This window comes from Simochromis diagramma, unplaced genomic scaffold (genome assembly GCF_900408965.1).
Source record: "Simochromis diagramma unplaced genomic scaffold, fSimDia1.1 OVJJ01000604.1, whole genome shotgun sequence".
NCBI lineage: Eukaryota > Metazoa > Chordata > Actinopteri > Cichliformes > Cichlidae > Simochromis > Simochromis diagramma.
In genome coordinates, this window is record NW_024387416.1 from 574,014 (window position 1) to 586,519 (window position 12,506).

The window sequence follows — 12,506 nt, forward strand, 5'->3', positions numbered from 1 at the left end:
ACTTGAAATCGTCTGATGGAAGCTGAAAATGTAAGAATGTTCACCTTCCCATTAACCCCCGAAGACCCGAACTCTTTCATGGCATGCATTTTTAATTTCTCTTTGCTATTTGGGCTGATTGGGACCTGATGAATGTAAAAACAAAAAAATACGCGATTTTTTTTTTTTTTTTTTTACCTGATTTTTGTTTCTGAGAAAAATGAGATCCACATATGAGGACATTTGCTTTAGATTTTGATAGGACAGTGGCAGTATAACGTCCTCGTAAGTGGACATCAGGTCCTTGTAGAGCAAAATTTAGTATTTTGGTCTATACAACCCAAAATGTGATGTCCACATATGTGGACGCCAGGTCCTAGAAGGTTAAAAGTAGTGCTACAAACAACACATTCAACACGTCTACCATTTTTCAAGTTTAACTACCAATCATAACAAATAGTAACCAAAGGAATCTTTGGTGCAGTACCATATACTACTTTCACCTAGTGACAGCCAGCAAACTTTACAAACCATTCGCTGACTGGTTGGGAACAAACATTTTTCTCTAGTAACCTAGCTGGCCAATCTCTAGGCCTGTGTGTCTGAGAGCTAAGTAATATGAATGGTAGACATTGGAAAGGATTGCTATTAGCACTGAATTCATTATTTGATCCAAATTAATGTTAATGTTTGATTTGCTACACAGATAGTGGTATATTATAGTGGATATAAGTGTTAGAATATTGTTAGAAAGTGTGTCAAATCTAACCTAACCTCTCATAATATGTTATTACATACATGTCCAAACACAGGTCTATTTCCAGTCTGTGTATTACTTGTTGTTTACCAAGCTCAGTATATGTAGACGCCTGGCTGAAATGTTTACTGCATACAAATGCTCTCTCAGTTTCTTTTTATGATGAAAAATGAAGCTAAATTGCCGTCTACTCCTGTAATATTCCACGCTCATCTCATTGCTAGGACTCTGCCATTCTTTCAAGTCTAACTAGCTAATTAATGAAGCTGTCAATCACGCAAGGCATGCGAGAGCAAGCGAAGACCAGAATTTCATAACTGGATTTTTTCCCTTTTCTTTCCTCCTGAGAATTAAGTGTAAATGATGACAATTTCAACCCTTTTCTCCTAGAAATACTAATAATACCAATTTGTTTTCCTAATGACATTGCTGAGGGAAAACTGCAGCTTGAATTATGTTTCCTGGCAGCATTTTCCTCCACAGCAGGAAGTGTTTCCGCTGTGTGCGTTGATTGGTGGATGGCGGCTGCCAGGGGGCAGAATTTGACACCAAAGACTGAGGTTTGAATCTTTTTGTGTAGTTTAGACACAAAAGGCAAATTGTTTAAGAGAAAGGTGGTGACTTTGACAGAATTGTAATCACTAATCAAGTTGTGTCTTCCTCTGGGCTTGCTCTGTATTAAATGACAATCTTTCCTGAATGCGAGCCAAGTGCTGCTTTAAAGTGGTTCTGTATGGATATTTTGTGTCTGTTTGCACCTACATTCATTAACAGCAATATTTCTTCATTATATTTTGAAAAAGCTCCCATTACATTTCATTCCGACCATATTTGCTGCCACAAATGTGTTGTAAGGCTAATTTTATTTAACTGAGTAAACTGTTGTGTTTTTGATTAACACATATTAAAAAAATGCCTTCTGGATTTTGCTGATGTTCATAATTTGAAGTTGTCAACAGTTTTGAGCTTATTTTCCTGTAATATCAAACGTTATCAACGTGTGGTTTGTATTAAATGAAATGTTTTCAGTGGTGTGTAAGCACATGAGGAGTGAAAAGAGGGGAGTGGAGAAGAAATGCTCAGTGCACCATGGGAAGCCTTCAACAGCCTGAGCCTATAGAAGCATAACTAAAGGGTAGTGCAAACACATTTGAGTTAGACCTAACTATAAACTTTATCAAGAAGGAAAGTTTAAGGCTAATCTTAAAAGTAGAGTGTCTGCCTTCTGAACCCAAACTGGGACAAGGTTCCACAGGAAAAAGCTGAAGGCTCTGCCTCCCATTCTACTTTTAGAAACTCGAGAAACCAGAAGTAAGCCTGCAGTCTGAGAGCAAAGTGCTTTATTGTGACAGTATGGTCGTATGAGATTTAAAGCTATGATGGGGCCAGATTTTTCAAGACTGTGTATGTGAGGAGTTAGTTGGTTTCACCTATGATTTGAAAGAGGAGTGAAAGAAGCCATCTGTGTCCACTGTGAACCACCATCTTTGAACATAGGCGTTGGTTACATCTATAATCCAGTTTTGAGATCCCTTCCCAGACGCCTTAATGCCCACTCATGTCCTGGGCCTTCTGACTTCAGGAAATCACACGACAGGGTGGGGCTAGGCTTCACAATGAGTTCACCCGAAACCCTTGGCTGATTGTGACCTACACCCGTTTTCACACCTTGGCTCGTGTGATTAGGTAGAGGATCATTAGGAGGTCCTTTGTCCCTTTTGGGGGACACTCCCATAGGCCTTAAATCTGGGACTCTCCACCATTTGACCTTAGAACTGAAGAAGCTTCTCAGATGAGAGGTGTAATGTCTTCAAACAACTTAAAGAAGTCCAGACACTTTTCTTTCCAAGCTCCTTAATGACAGTAGCTAAATAATTGTTAGGTAGCTCCTTAGTCTGTACCCTGCGAATACCCCCGAGTATGCTACAGGTAATTGTGTTTCTTTCATAGATGTGTCAAAGGGCAGGTTTGAACCATTTCCTGACCTCATTCTCGTAACGCTGTCCAGAGTTCAAGTACAAAAATGTAGAAAGTGAAGTATTCTGTGATCCCACCTCGGGAGCCATCTCCCGTACCTTTAATGTTCCGTTTGCTGTAAGAACATCACACCTTATTTGCAAATCAGTGTCGCCAATTAGCTGCAATATGTAAGCGGTTGTGAAAGAAAGGGTATGCCGAGTATTTCTTCCAGCTTGTTGTCGCATGTTTTATAACAGCGACTTAACACTGGACCCGATGTGACTCTTGTTGTCGCGCTTGTATAATCTCAGCATCCTGTGTTTTGTTACCCAGTGCATTTCTACATGTACCAGATGTGGCTGTTTGCTTGTGCACTTAAGTCAGGATCAGTATTGCTGTCACTCTGACTCTCTCCCTCCCCGCTTCTTTTCTCGTTTCTCACGCACTCCCTTCACTCCCTCTACAGAGTGACATTTATTAATTAAATATGGTGTACTGCCGCAGGATGTGCTTCCCTTTCCACTATCTCCAGACACTAATAATTACATTGGCATTTAGCTCCGTGATAAGCCGACCCTATGGCCTTTATGAAATGTTCCCCGGGCCCAGATACTGAGGAGAATATGGACTGATGTGATGCTATATATCGATCCATCTGCCCGTCTTTTTTTATCTTAAGAAAAGAGGAACTGTTCATTAACATGATTAAAGAATCTTACAACACCTTTTTTCTCTCCCTATGATTAAAGCTTGAAATCAGGCTTTGCTGGAAATATGCCTGGTGTAATTGCGTGCATAGGTGGGCTGATGATGACAAGTTAGTGCAGAAGAGAAATGCAATATTCCTGATGTAAAGAAAATACTTTTCTATAGCCTTAAAGTTTGAAGGTTATTTTTTTCATTGTGCAGTATAGACTTTAGGTCTTCAATTAAAAATTATTTTCATAATGAATATGGTTATTATTTTTTGGTCAATGTGAAGTGTTAGCAAGTAGAAAAGGGTCATGGAGACCATGCAACAAATACCTTGTCCTTTTTAATGCTCTCTGCCCGTAGAGGAGGGAGAAACAATTAATCGTGCAGGGTTGCCTCCTAGCCAATTGTGCTAGCATCTGTATTAGTTTTAGGCTATAATATTGCTAATTCTAGCAATGTGCTTTACAGTAGTTTGCAAAACTAGCTAAATTTAGCTTTTTAACAGCTAAGGGTGCTAAAATGAGCCACTAGCAAATACATTTAGTTAGCATTGCTATTGGGCGGAAGGCTTTTATTTCATCTCTGGTGAGCACAGTTTCTAAATTGTGCCCCCTCCCCCCAACAAGATAATCTGTGGACACTTTATTAGGTACAGCTAATAAAGTATACCGGTAAATAGATTCAACAAGGTGCTGGAAACATTTGTTAGCAATTTTGGTCCATGTTAACATGATAGCATCACACAGTTTGTGACCCGTTCAATTACACCACCATCACCAACCTGAAGCTTTTTTGTTGTTTACTCCAAAATCTGACTGAAGTGTCACCTGAATGTCGTAGTTGCAGTAAAAATCAAAGCTCATCAGTTCAGGCAATGTTTTTCCAATCGTCTGTTGTCCAGTTTTGGTTGAAAACAGCATATATCCTGTTCTTAGCTGACAGGCATCTGGTGTGGTCTTCTGCTGCCATAGCCCATCTGCTTCATTGTTTGTTGTGGATTCAGAGGCGCTCTTCTGTATATATATACTGTGATATTACATTATTGATCAATACTTCAGTTTTAAATAGGGATGGGTACCGGTATGGTTCTGACATAAACGGTAGTAACCAGACCGAAAAGCAGCGCACATTTCGGTGCTTTTTTCCCTGAGATGTCATACACTTTGGATTCTAGCCAATCATTTTACCTTTGCAAGCGTAATAGGCGGGCCCAGGTACGTACGTTCTGCAAACTCAGCAGCCTGCAACAAGTGCTTTAAGCTGATACTGTGCAAGGGAGGTAACTCCTCGAATCTGATGAAACACCTGGCGACATATAGCATTTTGTTAAAAGCCGAGAAATGCACCGTATTTGATAGCTTGCTGCACGACCTCACATCGAGCACATCTTCTGCGGGTGGGTTGCCTGTTATCGGACCCAGAGTTTGCAACATCCCCCAAGAACCCGAAGAGGAGAGTCCTGGCCCCTAGCCCTGCCAGTGTAGCAGAAATGATGAGGATGATGATGGCAGCAGCAGCCGTTCTTCTCTGCGTGAGTAGCTTAATGTTGTCCGTGTGTAATTTACGTTGAGTAGACTAACCACGTTATTACATTAATGCATGTAAGGTGAACTAGCAAACATCATCATAGCTACATGCGGCTGTCTTCTTGTTTGATGGCAGATGCTCCCTTCACCCTGGCCAAAAAGGCTAAAATGACCAAAGAAAAAGTGGGAAACAGTTAAACATGAGAGGTTTTTGGACAAAGTTTGTGTTTTTTCCATTGATTAAGCACTGCTTCCAGCCAAGAGTGATGCCATATATGCCCTATAGCTGCAGAAAAGGCTAACATTGTTATCTTTTTACAAAAAAACAGCTGAACATGAGAGGTTTTTGGACAAAGTTTGTGTTCTCCATTCTTTAAGCACTGGTTCGAGCACCGTTTAAGCACCGGCACCATTTCAAAAGTACCGGTTTGGTACTGGTATCGGATAAAATCTAAACGATACCCATCCCTAGTTTTAAAGTTGAGTATTTGAATCATCTGTAATGTCTAAAAAGAGAGATATATATATAGGAGAGATTTTTTTAAACCAAATTGCAGTCAATGACACTCTCGGGTTAATTGACTAAATTACAAATCAATGATTAACTTAGCACCATTTTTTAACCCATACAATCAGGACTTTTAACTGGAAATGAAATAAATCTAAAATAGTTTGTCAGTGTAAAGAAGAAACTTTGCTTTGCACTATTTTATCCCTCAATTTACATGTTCCACGCTGAACCTACAGAAGGCTGATAACATTAAATTCAAGATCAACAGTTTGAATGAGCAATGACATGACTGGAATGAACACAAAACTGTACTACATCAGTATGTCTCTAAAATATCCTGCCTCACAGAAGTTAGTCAAAAAGCTTTAGAGTATTAAGTTTGATTATCCTTTACCTAATTACTGTGCCTCAGGTGGTCTAATCAGCCTGGCACATTGCAGGATTATTATATGGCTTATCAGCTTCAGCTGTATCAATTGATGCTTAAGTAACAATTACTGTAAACAAGCATTTAGTTTTTAAAAAGCTCCCCTGAACTAGTTACATTTTAATAAGCTGTCAACAAATAGGCTGCCGTCTCTTCCCACAGTTGACTGCTATCACTCTCCCTTGATTCCCTTTCCATTTTCTTGGATTAACAGAGAGGATCATGCAGTGAATTTTGAAAATTAAAAAAAGAAATTCAGCCTGATATTGGGAAATTATTCATATTTGTGACTCATTTTCACCTTATCTTCCACACAACTGTGTTATTTCTCAAAAGGCGAGGCAATAACTTTTTCACAGTGTAGAATTTCCTTTCCCCCCCTCTGCTGGGGTAGAATAATAGCGTAATTTCACAGAGCAGTGCGATGCAATCACTCAAGGTTTGCCTGAATAATCTCTGATCACCAAATTAACTTTGAATCCAGACTTACTTGTTCCAGTATGGTCAGAGCTGATTATTTCCGCGGAAGGTTTCAGTGAAACCCATCTGGGCTTCAGATTGAACGGCGAGACGGGGGGGGGGTGCACCCCTACACTGCAGTAACGGCTGAGATGACTGGTGTTCTCGATGCCTCGGGCAATTCGCTGCTCACTACTTTATTCCACGTTCCTGCTCATCTCTGTCGAATGGGATCACCAGCAATTATTCATAACGCCTGTAGTAACCAAAACAGAAAGTTGCATTTCGAGTGTCAAGAAGAAAGTACCCAAAAGGACAAGGAGCCCAAACAACCGACATGTATATAAGAGCCAACAGCAGGGATGTCAAATATAAGGCTCGGGAGCTAGAATTGGCCCAGCAAAGAATCCAATCTGGCCTGCTGTGTGGCTTTGGAAAATTTGAAGTGATAAATAAACATTTAAATGACTGAAAAGTTCCTGTTCTTTAGAATCTATTGTAGAAATGTCTGTTTTTGTTATTGTTTTTTACAAAAACAACATTTTCTGTGAATTAGCAAGCTGTTTTATAGTGACATCACAGTCTGTGCATTGAGCGATCAGGATTGTTTATCTGTAATTTTATGTATTTATTTATTTTTTTACAGTTAAAGCCAAAAGAGTCATGCTGACAGATGTTGTTCATTTACTCCGGCACGATCTCATCGTCTTGTATAAAAACTGTGACGTCCCGTTGAAATTGCACTTCTTAAATCTTATATTAACTCTGAGATTAAATGTGTGGTTTATCTTCCTTATGATCGAAAGGGGGAATTTCACTCGTCCAACCCACTTGAGATCAAAGTGATCTGTTATGTGGCCCACGATGTAAAATTAGTTTGACGTCCCTGGCATAGATTTTGGACTTTTAACTGTGTTTTCACAGGTTTAGGGAGCTCTCCCATTGCCATTCATCCTGCATCAAAGTAATGAAGTAATAGATTAAATTACAGAAAAGTTCCTGTTTTTTCACTTTCTGCTGTAGAATTTTCAGATTCTCTCAATATATATAAAAAAAGAAACAAAAAGTCATATTTCACACATTTATTTGTTTGTGTTGACAGATTTCCTTCATTTGCTGGAACTGCACTTCTTTATCTTATACTAATATATATCAGGGATTTTAAATGTGTAGTTAAACTTCTATAGAGGAGTTTCACCAGTCCGGCCCATTTAAGATCAAAGTGGGCTGTTTGTGGCCCACGTCATAAAAAGAGTTTGTCACCCACGGGTCTACAGTGTGTCTCTCTTATTGAGGATATTTTAGAAGCAGTTTGATGTACATAACTAGTCCGCAGATACCGAGAGCTTCCGCTTACATACTTGACAAGCTGTTAGCGTGTTAAAGAGACAAACCCTGACATTCTTCCCCTGCTCCAAAATCCCCACATCGTGCACTCGGCTAAACATGAACTCAGCCTGCATTTCCTTTAAAGCCTGCGGTTGTGGCCACGAAGCTGTTTTCATTCTGCAGACAGGGTGACCATCTTAGCTCAAGTCGCCCTCAGTGCTCTTTTAAACTCCAGCTTGCAGCCAAACTTCAGATGTGTCTTTTCTTGTCAGACTTTCTGCCCTTCACTGTATATGTGTGTGATTCAAAAAAAAAAAAAGTGTGTCTGTACACTCTTGTCACTTTGTGCTGCATTGGGAATTTCATTAAAAGTGGGCCTAAATATATATATGCTGTCACAAACACTGTCGTGCCTATCTGACATCTGCGATCACAAAAAAGAAAAAGCAAACAGCACAATGCAGCTGTGTGCTACATGTCACATTTAATTGACACTGCTTTTAAAACGATGGCTCCGAAGCAAGGATGTCTCATTTTGTTACATACCTGTTGCCCGACTCCTCTCTCTCCCCGCCTCCCCCGCCTGCGTCTCTAGTGGCAAGGGCTAAAAACACGCGAAAAGGAATCGAGGATGTACAGTCTGAGAAAAGAGAAAGAGGGGTTGGTCCTCTTAGAAGGCTGAGAAATCTCTAGAGCTCCCTCACTGCCTTGAGCTGTGTTTTTTTAGATTCAAAGCAAACCCACGTTGCATGCTGCACCTGCGCACTTGCCTTTGGGTAAATGAGGACACTGTTTTCCGTGACTGATAAAAGTTTGATGATCAAACACAGTTTTTTAATGATAATTAAAACATTAAGTGGTATTGCTTACTGCTGAAAATTTCACCATGCTAACTGTGGAAGCTGGTGTGGCGCCTAACTTGTAAGTACTGCTTTGTCTGAACAACGTACTGTGTTTGTGTATTTGTTGCCGGGTACCCGACTGAGCAAAGGATAAAAGCCTAAATGAAGGGAGAGGGACTCGTACATGAGGCAAATAAACAAAAGTAGCTGCAGCTTTATTACCTGTGTGACTTTCTACTCATGCATGTGTACAATCCTCTATGCCTTATGTACTAATACGGCGTGGGAGTGGTAATATTTTCAGTTGTGTGGGTTCATGGTAATGGATGTCTCATCTTTTTGTTTGTGCTCTTTTCACATATTTGCAAGGTGATACATTTCATAACTTTGACTAGAAACCCAATATTCTCTTGCCAGGTAGATATAAATGGTATTTGTAGAACTGTGCTTCTGGGACCGGCTGGATCTATCAAATAACATAGCAAAGTATGTAACCATGTTATTTGAGCTCTTTTCTCTTGTAAGGCAATATCTTTGCATACTGATTCATCAGCCCGTGCGTTCGTTTGACTATATGAAGTGTGGAGCTTATTTCTCAGAACTGTTGGCGAATTTTCACATAACCATGAATCTTACATTTCTTTGTGCAGCTGTATTTGGTGGAGGGAAATGTAATGGGCGTCTCGCTATTACGTTTCAAGGTTACTCTGTCGTGATGACTAATGGAAAGGTGTTGAAGTGGAAAGATACTTTCCCTGAATTTGATTACGCGCTACGACGTGATGGCATATAGAGCGCGGATAAATGTTATGTGCATTCCTACTTTGATGCAATCATGGGGCTCATAAGTTGTTACTGGGAGCTACCGATGGCCTGGACGCCACTCTTTGAGAACCCTGGATCCAGATGTTTCTACACGTGAACTCCTGAAAATGTCGAGACTCTCAGGTCAGAATATTCTACCTCACTTGTAGCTCATGCCTGTGTAGGAGAGAGGTCAGAGAGCACATTGTTTGACACAGTCCTGAGAGTGAGGACGTCTGAGGATTGGAGAAGAAGTGTACTAGTACTGAGTTTAAAGAATAGGGGTGATGTGCAGAGCTGTAGGAACTACAAAGAGATAAAGCTGATGAACCTTACCATGAAGATACGGGAAAGATTGTTGAAGCTAGGTTGCGAAAGAGGTCACGATGAGTGAGAAAGAGCACTAAAGGTGATGTTTGCTTTGAGAGAGTTGATGGAGAAGTATAGAAATGGTCAGAAGGAGCTGAGCTCTGTTTCTGTGGATCTAGAGAAAACATATGATCGAGTGCCAAGAGAGGAACTGTGGTACTGCGTGAGGAGGTCACGAGTGGCAGAGAGGTATGTGAGGGTATTGCAGGACACGTATGAGGACAGGAGTGTGTGGTAAGAGTGACAGACAGGAGTCTCTGTGGACTATTATGTTTGCCGATTGCATTGTGATCTGTAGTGATAGTAGGAAGCAGGTGAAAGAGAGCCTGGAGAGGTGGAGGTATGCTCTGGAGATAAGAGGAATGAAAGTCAGTAGAAATGAGACAGAACGTGTGTGTTCATGAGAGGGAGACAGGTGTACCAGTGGTTGAGTTTAATTAACTAGGGTCAACCATCCAAAGCAATGTACTGCACACAAGAGAGGTGATGAAGAGAGGCACCCAGGGTGGAGATGAGTGTCAAGGATGATTTATGACAGAAGGATAGCAGGATAAAAGGGAAGATTTACAAGTTGGTAGTGAGACCTGATGTCGTGTGTTGTTTGGAGACGGAGGCACCGACAGAAAGACAGGAGGCCGAACTGAAGATGTTCAGATTTTTGGGAGCAAGCAGAATGGACAAGATTAGAAATGAGTACATTAGAGGGACAGTTTAGGCCAAGCAGTTTGGGGAAAAGGTTAGAGAAGCAACGCTGAGATGGACATGTGCAGAAGAGGGATAGTGGATATATTGAACAAAGGATGTGGAGCTGCCAGGCAGGAGGAAAAGAGGAAGACCTCAGAGGAGGTTTGAGGATATAGTGACGGAGGACACGCAGAGAGTTGGTGTGACAGAGGAGGATGCTGAGGAAAAGGTGAGATGGAGCAAGATGATCTGCTGTGGTTACCTTTAAAGAGATTAACTGAAAGAAGAAGTAGAAGAAGACATGTTGCACATGATAGGAAATTTTTCTGTTCAACTGTGTTTAGTTCAGACAGGAGTACCACCTAGTGTGTGGACATCATTTTTCCTGTAAGAGGCAGGAAAAATGATGTCCCCACACTTGTCTAATTGTGTGCTGTGAATTAATCTGACTGCTACCTGCGCTATTCGTACATGTGCACACCTGGATATTAAGCAGATTTTGTACCAGGGATCTGGTAGCAGGTGCACCCCCTCCTACATGCTTTGCAGGAAACGCTTTCACGTAGATCAAATATAGTGTTTCCTGTGGTGAAAATGCCTCTGTAGAAGATCATTACCTGGTGTGTGCCAAGAAAGGGCAACTTCTGAAAATGGCAAAAGTCAGGCACTTGTGTTCCTGCACGTGTACACTTCGTCAGTACATCTGTTTGTCGTGGTTAATATGATGAGGTAACTGACAAGATGAATATTATTGAAGCCAAAAAGTTGAGAGAAAAAAAAGACTTGCCAGGTTTCTTTTTCTTACACAATACTAATGTCTAGACAGCCCGATGCAGTTCTTACAAGAACCATTAACTAAAACCTTAACTAACTAACTAAGCTGTCAAGGCAAGGTTACTGTATGTTGTTTCAGCGAAGGACTGCTTCAGTTGAGCGCGTGGACAATTCTGTACTCTGCGTAGAGGCCACCCGGAGCATCAGAAAGCCTCTACAGCGCCAGACAAAGCTCGAAATTCAGCTCATTTCCTCCATAACAAACACATTTCAGTTTTCGCTCTGAAAACACCACCCAAGTGAGCTTTATGCCATTCACGTGTCCAGCGTGATTCACAGCCACCTGCCTTCCGTTCCACGAGTCCAGATCCGCAGTTGTGTTTATTAGCTTAGCTTAATTGTGCATAGCATCTAAAGGTCAGCGCCTGCTGTGATACATTGCTGCCAAAATGGCTTCCAGGGGACACTGTTTCAGATGAATAAACACTGAAAGCTGTACCAACTTCTCTGTCACCATCCTTTACCTCCCAATGTGCAGTGGCATCACATTCAGCTGTTTTCGGGCCCCGCACAAGGTCTTGTGACTGATGGGCACCCACTGGTATGCGCCGCCTCACTGACTTCCATTTCGGCAGGCAAAAGGCAGCAGATTAATTCGCCTGTCAATTTTTCCCCCCACCTTATTTTATTTATTTATTTATTTCTGCAGGAGTCTATGTTTATTGAGATAGGAGGAAGGATGCGTTTGTCCTCCAGTGAATTAAAACATGCAGTCTATATCTGTATAACTACAGCCTTCCTCATGATGAATGGTATTTGACTTCTATGAGTAGTAAACTTCTTCCATTTGGCTGTAAAAGCTGATTTAATGAGAGGGTGACTTGAATAGATAAGCAGATATGGCAGCGGGGATTATTGGGAGGTGAGCTGAATGGGAGATGGATGATGTGCAGTTTATTATCAGTTATGTAAGGCACTTTTTATAAGCCTATACCTGTGGGGCCACCAGGCACACTGCACAACAGATGCAAGATTACCAGCTTGTGTGCAACCTGAGGTCTGTCAGAATACATATGTGCTTTAGGGGGAGATGTGCACATTTGCGGTGCCCGTCATATTGAATTTTTTATTTATTTATTAGGAACTTCATATACTGAGTGCTGGTAATGTGGGCTGTTTTCAACTAATTTATATGATACGGTTGCACATTGAATGTCTTTGTAAAGCTGTTTTCGGGTGCTCAGACTCATGTTTGTCACGCTTTGATTCACCTTTTTGATTTTCCTCTCACTCCCAGGCTTTGTTGGACAGAGGTCACAGGATGGATCTCTCCAAGTTTCAGAGCACACTCTGGGACGTCCTGACGAGAGGCGACACTGTCAAAGTAAGA

At 41.1% G+C, this 12,506-nt stretch overlaps 1 protein-coding gene across 1 annotated transcript in view; it reads left to right on the forward strand.

The window, feature by feature from the left end:
* Positions 1-12,506, forward strand: part of LOC120721782 (glucosidase 2 subunit beta-like) — a 162,303-nt gene that overhangs the window by 44,275 nt on the left and 105,522 nt on the right. The window contains exon 9 of the mRNA XM_040012325.1: positions 12,414-12,500. Coding sequence (XP_039868259.1) covers positions 12,414-12,500 — 87 coding nt within the window. The remainder of the gene's footprint in view (positions 1-12,413; positions 12,501-12,506) is intronic.